Source organism: Zingiber officinale, chromosome 7A (genome assembly GCF_018446385.1).
Source record: "Zingiber officinale cultivar Zhangliang chromosome 7A, Zo_v1.1, whole genome shotgun sequence".
NCBI lineage: Eukaryota > Viridiplantae > Streptophyta > Magnoliopsida > Zingiberales > Zingiberaceae > Zingiber > Zingiber officinale.
Genome location: NC_055998.1, coordinates 29,582,013 through 29,588,305, shown reverse-complemented (window position 1 = coordinate 29,588,305; position 6,293 = coordinate 29,582,013). Strand labels below are relative to the sequence as shown.

The 6,293-nt window shown below is 38.2% G+C and overlaps 1 protein-coding gene across 1 annotated transcript; it reads right to left on the bottom strand.

Moving 5' to 3' along the window:
• Positions 1 to 5,458: 5,458 nt before the first annotated feature.
• Positions 5,459 to 5,956, bottom strand: LOC121999315 (MADS-box protein AGL24-like). Its single transcript, XM_042554013.1, has 2 exons — positions 5,630 to 5,956; positions 5,459 to 5,560 (listed from the first exon to the last, which is right to left on the bottom strand). The coding sequence occupies exons 1-2, from the start codon at positions 5,954 to 5,956 to the stop codon at positions 5,459 to 5,461; spliced, it is 429 nt and encodes a 142-aa protein (XP_042409947.1).
• Between the last annotated feature and the right edge of the window lie 337 nt (positions 5,957 to 6,293).

Sequence of the window (6,293 nt, the reverse complement as noted above, 5' to 3'; positions counted from 1 at the left end):
ACATTTAGTCCTGATGGCCATATAAATGGTTGACTCAAACTTGATTCTAAGTTCATCTGTGGGAAACCTAGGGTCAGTACTAGCATTAGAGGGCCCAGCACCAGTATTTGTTCGTTTCCTACTGTATATAAAAGAGATATTCTAAGTGAAAATATATAAAAAAAATTCTTAGACAAGGAAAAAGGATTTACCGAGGAGCCATTGTAAAATATAGAACTGATGACCTCGGTTGAGTCGTAGCAGCGTCTTCACCGCAAAAAAAAAAAAATAATTTTAGAGCACTCTCGCACTGAGGTTCGGATAGAACCTTGGTAAGAGTGAAAGGTTTGTGGGGTAAGTGTTGGGGGCGCCTGCTGCCCCCTATTTATAGGGAGCTCCGAACGCCCTGAGCCATTCCGGGCGCCCGGGGTTGATTTTGGGCGGGGCGCCCCGGAAGGGAATACCAGGGGCGCCCGCCCCTGGTTTTGACTTTTTTTAAAAAAAATAATTTTTAAAATAATTTTTAAAGTTAATTTAAAAAATAATTTTCTAAAGTTAATTTAATTTTTAAAATAATTTTTTAATAATTTTTAAAATAATTTTTAAAGTTAAGTTACATTTTAAAAAAAAAAAATTTAAAGATAATTTAATTTTAAAATAATTTTTAAAGTTAATTTAATTTTTAAAATAATTTTTAAAGTTAATTTAAAAAATAATTTTCTAAAGTTAATTTAGTTTTTAATAATTTTTAAAGTTAAGTTAATTTTTTTTTAAATAATTTTTAAAGTTAATTTAATTTTAAAATAATTTTTAAAGTTAATTTAATTTTAAAATAATTTTTAAAGTTAAAATAATTTTTAATAATTTTTAAAATAATTTTTAAAGTTAAGTTAAATTTTTTTTTAATAATTTTTAAAGTTAATTTAATTTTGAAATAATTTTTAAAGTTAATTTAAAAAATAATTTTCTAAAGTTAATTTAATAAATTTTAAAATAATTTTTAAAGTTAAAATTTAAAATAATTTTTAAAGTTAAAATTTAAAATAATTTTTAACGTTAAGTTAAATTTTTAAAGTTAAAAATAGATTAATCGTAATTCATTTTAGTTATTTAATTCGAAATTTGATTAATTCAAAATTTAATGTTACTTAATTTTAATTTAATTTGAAATTCAAAATTTAATTTTAATTTGAAATTCAAAATTTAATTTTAATTAATTTTAATTTAATTTGAAAATTAATTAATTTCATCTCACCCGATCTAGATTATCAATCAGGGAATCCTATAATTTTGTGAGATGAATTAAATTTAATTACAGAGTTTGGTTTAACTTGTGTTAGATTCAGGTTTAGCTTTGGTCTCAACAAATAGGCATTTTTCGGATAAACTTCTAAGCTTGGTGAGTCACTTGGACGTCATTAGAAGTAACCAACCTTTCGAGGTTTTCTGAATAGTCCTATCCACGGAGCTTAGTACTAAACCTTGGTCTAACTAGTTAGGATCCATTTAAAGGTAGCTTCGGTCGGTTCCACTTGGCCAAATGCACCAGATTGAAGTCATATCTTTCTAGACATGCGATGCTCAAGCTTCCCCAATGTACTATCATCAAAAAACTTCACCAGTATCATGATTCAAGTTAAACTGGGTCCCTTTTTATCTAATCCTAATTACCCTGTCGGATTAGTTTATTTGGGTTACCCTGTCGGATAAGTTAGTTTTGGAGGTGACAGCTATTCTGGAGCCTCCCCCTGAATTATTGGCCTTTAATTTAAATTTTCATTTTAGGTTTGTGTCTATTTCTTTTATAGTTATAATTAACTTGGTGATAATTTATATTTTGTAGAGTTTTAAAATGTTTAAATTTTGAATTTTTTTATTTAGGTTTGTATTTTGGTTTTTGATTTGGTTTATTCGAGTTTATATAATATATTTTTTCTTTAGGTATATAATATTGATTAAGTCCTACTTGCATGGTCAAACATGCTTTCGGAACCCAAGCTTAATTAGTTGATTTGTATTGAGTTATTAATGATTTAAAAGTTTTATTTGAGTTCGACTTGTATCCGAGTCCGGTTTTATTTTAACACGCCTTTTGATTATTCAGGATTAAGTCTAGATTTTTTGATCTTGTTGTGAATTTTTCTAGCATTTCTTTTAACTTATTAATTTCTGATTTTAATGATGAATTCTCCTCAAGTGTTAGATCTTGAGTTGGATCTGAATTTTTGATTTGTTCCTTGATGTCTTGATTTTCCTCAAGGAGTGATTTGTTTTCATTTTCTATTTTAACCAATTTACTATTTAAGCAGGAAATAATTTTTAAAAAAATTTTGTTTAAATTGAAATATACCTCATCCGGGCCTTCGGAAACGAGTACGGACTCGTGGCTCGATTCGGGTTCGGACCCGTCTTCCGATTCATCTCCCGATTCGTCTTCCGTTTCAGCTTTGTGGGCCATCAGCGCGAGGTGGCTCTGGTGCTTCTGCTCTTCTACCTCCGATTCGTCTGAGGAGTCGTCCCACGTTGCTTTGAGGGCCTTCTTTTTGGTCAGCTTCGGTTTGTCGAGCTTCAGTCTTGGGCATTCGTTCTTGTAGTGCCCCTTTTTGTTGCATCCGAAGCAAGTCACGTTCTTTTGTTTCGCGGGAGAACTGATCTTTTGAATGTCCTTCTTGCTGAAGCTCCTTTTTCTCCTGGTGAACATTTTTCTTACCAAGTTCACCAGGTATTCTTCGTCTTCGGAATCTTGATCGGAATCTTCTTCAGATTCAGACTTGCTCTTCTTTTCTTTGGAGGAGCCTGCAAATAAAGTAACACCTTTCTCGGCTCCAACATTAGTTTGTTCATGCAGTTCTAACTCACAAAAAAACTCGTCTAACTTTAATTTAGATAAGTTTTTAGAAATTTTGTAGGCATCTACGATCGATGCCCACAAACTATTACGTGGAAAAGCATTTAGTGCATACCTTATTAAGTCTCTGTTTTCCATCTGGTGGCCTATCGCGTGGAGCCCATTGAGGATGTCCTTGATCCTCGCGTGTAGTTGACTTGCCGTTTCCCCTTCCTGCATTTTTATATTAAATATTTTATTTAAAAGTAAGTCTCTTTTTGTTACCTTTGCGTCGCTCGTTCCTTCGTGCAGCTCGATCAGTTTGTCCCATAATTCTTTAGCATTCTGATGCGGTCCGATCCGGTTTAGCTATTCTCGTGTTAGACCGCAGTGTAGCGTGTTGATTGCTTTGTTTTCCATCGACGCCTTTTTCCTCATGTCCGGAGTCCACTGTTCCGGGTCTAGTGGATTTCCGGAGTTGTCGACTGGAGCTCGGTAAGCCTTTATGACGCTGAACCATTGATCGTAGTCCGTCTTTAGGTACACCTCCATTCTTTTCTTCCAGTACGAGAAGTCATCCCCGTTGAATAGGGGAGGACGTACTGTGCTGAAGCCTTCTAGTTGAGACATCCTGCACACAAGTAAACAACGATAAAAAATATCCCAAGACTTGGTCTTGGATTAGCAGTGCGGGAAAAAAATAATAGAAGTATCTAAATTGGTGTTGCACCAATTTAGATTTAATTGCAACGAAAAAAAATTCCAAAACAGGTAATAATACCGGATTGGAATTAAGCGTAAAACTGAAAACCAAAAAAATAAAGGTTAATATTTCACCCCATGTCTGATTGGTGGTTGCACCAAATCAGAGCGGTACCTGCTCTGATACCACTTGTTGGATCGTGAGAATTCGATAGAGTTAAGCGCAGCGGAATTTAAAAGAACAGACACAGTAATTTTACTTCGTTCGGAGCCTGTGACGACTCCTACTCGAAGGCCCGTACTCCGTGAGTACTTTCGTTGGGCAATTTACTAGCAATTCGAAATAATAATTACAAAGACAGTACAAGAAATGCTAATAAAAAGTAAAACAAAGCTATACCAACAGAAGGAAAACTACAAGGACAAGAGCGCGTTGTTGGAGCTTCGTTAGCGTCGTTGGAGCGCAGAGAAGCAGAGCAAGCAATCTAAGAGTTCTGAATTGATGTTGAAGCTCCACCCCTGGGGCTTCTTTTATATGCTGCTCCGGGCGCCTGGATCCCTTCCGGGCGCCCTGGTGCGACGTGGCAAGTCTAATCAGCGAACTCCACGTGGCGACGACTCGGCTTGGATAAAACTTGCCTCCGGGCGCCCGGATCCCTTCCGGGCGCCCGGATCCCTTCCGGGCGCTCGGACCTCCGGGCGCCTGGATCCCCTCCGGGCACCCGGACCCCTCTTCTCCAGAAAGTCCTTCTCCTACAAGAAAAGGTTAGTCCGAGGCAAATATACCCTACAACACAGATTGTTCGCACAGTTTTATAGAAAAGCAAAGTGAGTATGAATTTAGCAAAAAGAGTATGACTTAGATTCCGTCTTTCCGAGACTCGAATCTAGTCACGATCTCGACTTAGATATCCGAAATGGATCTAAGCCGGATCGACGCCTAATGTTCCCTTCCCGGGAACACGACCTCGCAGTCACTCCCCTCCAGTGACTTACCTCACTTACCTGCCAGATGTCCGGTCAGCCCGTCGACCTCGGACGTGAATCCGTTATCCCGTCGACCTAGCTGGACTTCGTGCCTAAGCGTCCGGTCAGCCCGTCGACCCGCTTGGACTTCGTGCCAGTTATCCGGTCAGCCCGTCGACCTAGCTGGGCTTCGTACCAGACATCTGGTCAGCCCGTCGACCTGTCTGGACTTCTCCTGCACACTCGATCAAAGTGTTAGACAACAACACACTAACTTAACCTGATTTGTCATCCATCAAAACCTGAGTTAGACCGTTAGTGCTACCTGCACCAACAAGTTCAATAATTATCTTGTACATTCTCGTGGAGCCTACCTCAAGGCCAAGGCAACATTATGTTGAAGAACTTAGATATGTAGTTAAGATAAAAGCTAACATGTTTAAAGTGTAAACAAAGTATATTTTGTTTAATTAATTCCAGCTGTGTATCCATACAACGTGACATGACTGCACACATCCTTTAGCTCTCTTGGGTTGTACAGGTAAAACAATTACACCTGCTCTTGCCTATCGCAGGAAAAAAAAGAATAAATTAAATTTATTTGAATTAACTGATTGAATTTTAGGATAAACATCAAATAAACTAAACCGAACAAATATGGATTAATTTTTATCAAAAACTAAATTAACCGATTTATGATATTTTAACTTCATTTTAACTTTCTAAAATCAATATTGATTATTTCTTATGGCAAAATTAATCTTTCCTCTTGCTCACCGTGAAAGCAAGCTGAGCAGCTGAGGAGTGAATCGATAATCTGTTCTAATATACTTTCAATTCTTTGAAGAGTGATTGGCAATCAAAGGAAAGGGGTAAAAAGGGCAAAAAGAAGAGTAGAAGTAGATTACAAGGCTGGAAATCAAGAGGAATGGGGGAAAATGGAATAGTAGAAGTAGAACGAGAACAAAGAATACTTCGAGGGTGCTACTTGCGAAGCTTGCGGAGGGTGTTGGCAGCAAGAGCAAACAAACAGATATTATTTTCATGAAAAAAGTAAAACTTCACTATATTCATCGAACTAGTAAGCTGTGGAGAAGTAAAAAAGAGCAAACAAACAGAAAAAAAACTAGACATCCTTAAAAAGGAAATCAAAACCACGAAAAAATTAGCAAGTGGATGGCCAAACGAAGAAATCTCAACGGAAATAGCTATTGAAAAAGAGCGAGCTAAAAAGAAACTGAATCGAACAGCAGGAAGAGGAGATGGAGAGAGAGAGGGAGAGAGGAGGAGGAGGGTCGACCTGGAGCTGGCGAATTCGTAGAGCTTCCCACGGGCTGAAAAGACGATGAGGTCGATCTCAGCATCGCAGAGCATGGAGAGCTCAAAGGCCTTCTTCAGAAGGCCTCTCCGATGCTTGGAAAAGGTCACTTGCTGGCTGGCCAGGTTCTCTATCCTCCTCATCTGCGTCTTCCCCCTCACCATGTCGACCGAGCAGCAAAATCAACGAGCAAGGAGCTCCGATCAGTCATGGCCACACGAGGATCGACAAGGAGGGATCAGATCGGAAGAAGGAGATGAGGAATCGAGGTTACCAGATATGGGATCGAGAAAGAGTGGAGGAGGGCGACTTCTAGCGACCCGGCGATGACTCCAAGCCACACAGGCAGCCTCTTCTCACCCAAAGCGAGGAGTTGGAGGAGATGCAGTGTGGTTGGAAGGAGAAGCAAGGGAGTCGTGTGTTGATCCTGATCGGGAGAGGAAGGGGTGTCGATCTAGGAAGGGGAAGGACGACGCGATATAGGTTTAGGTTTGGAGGGAA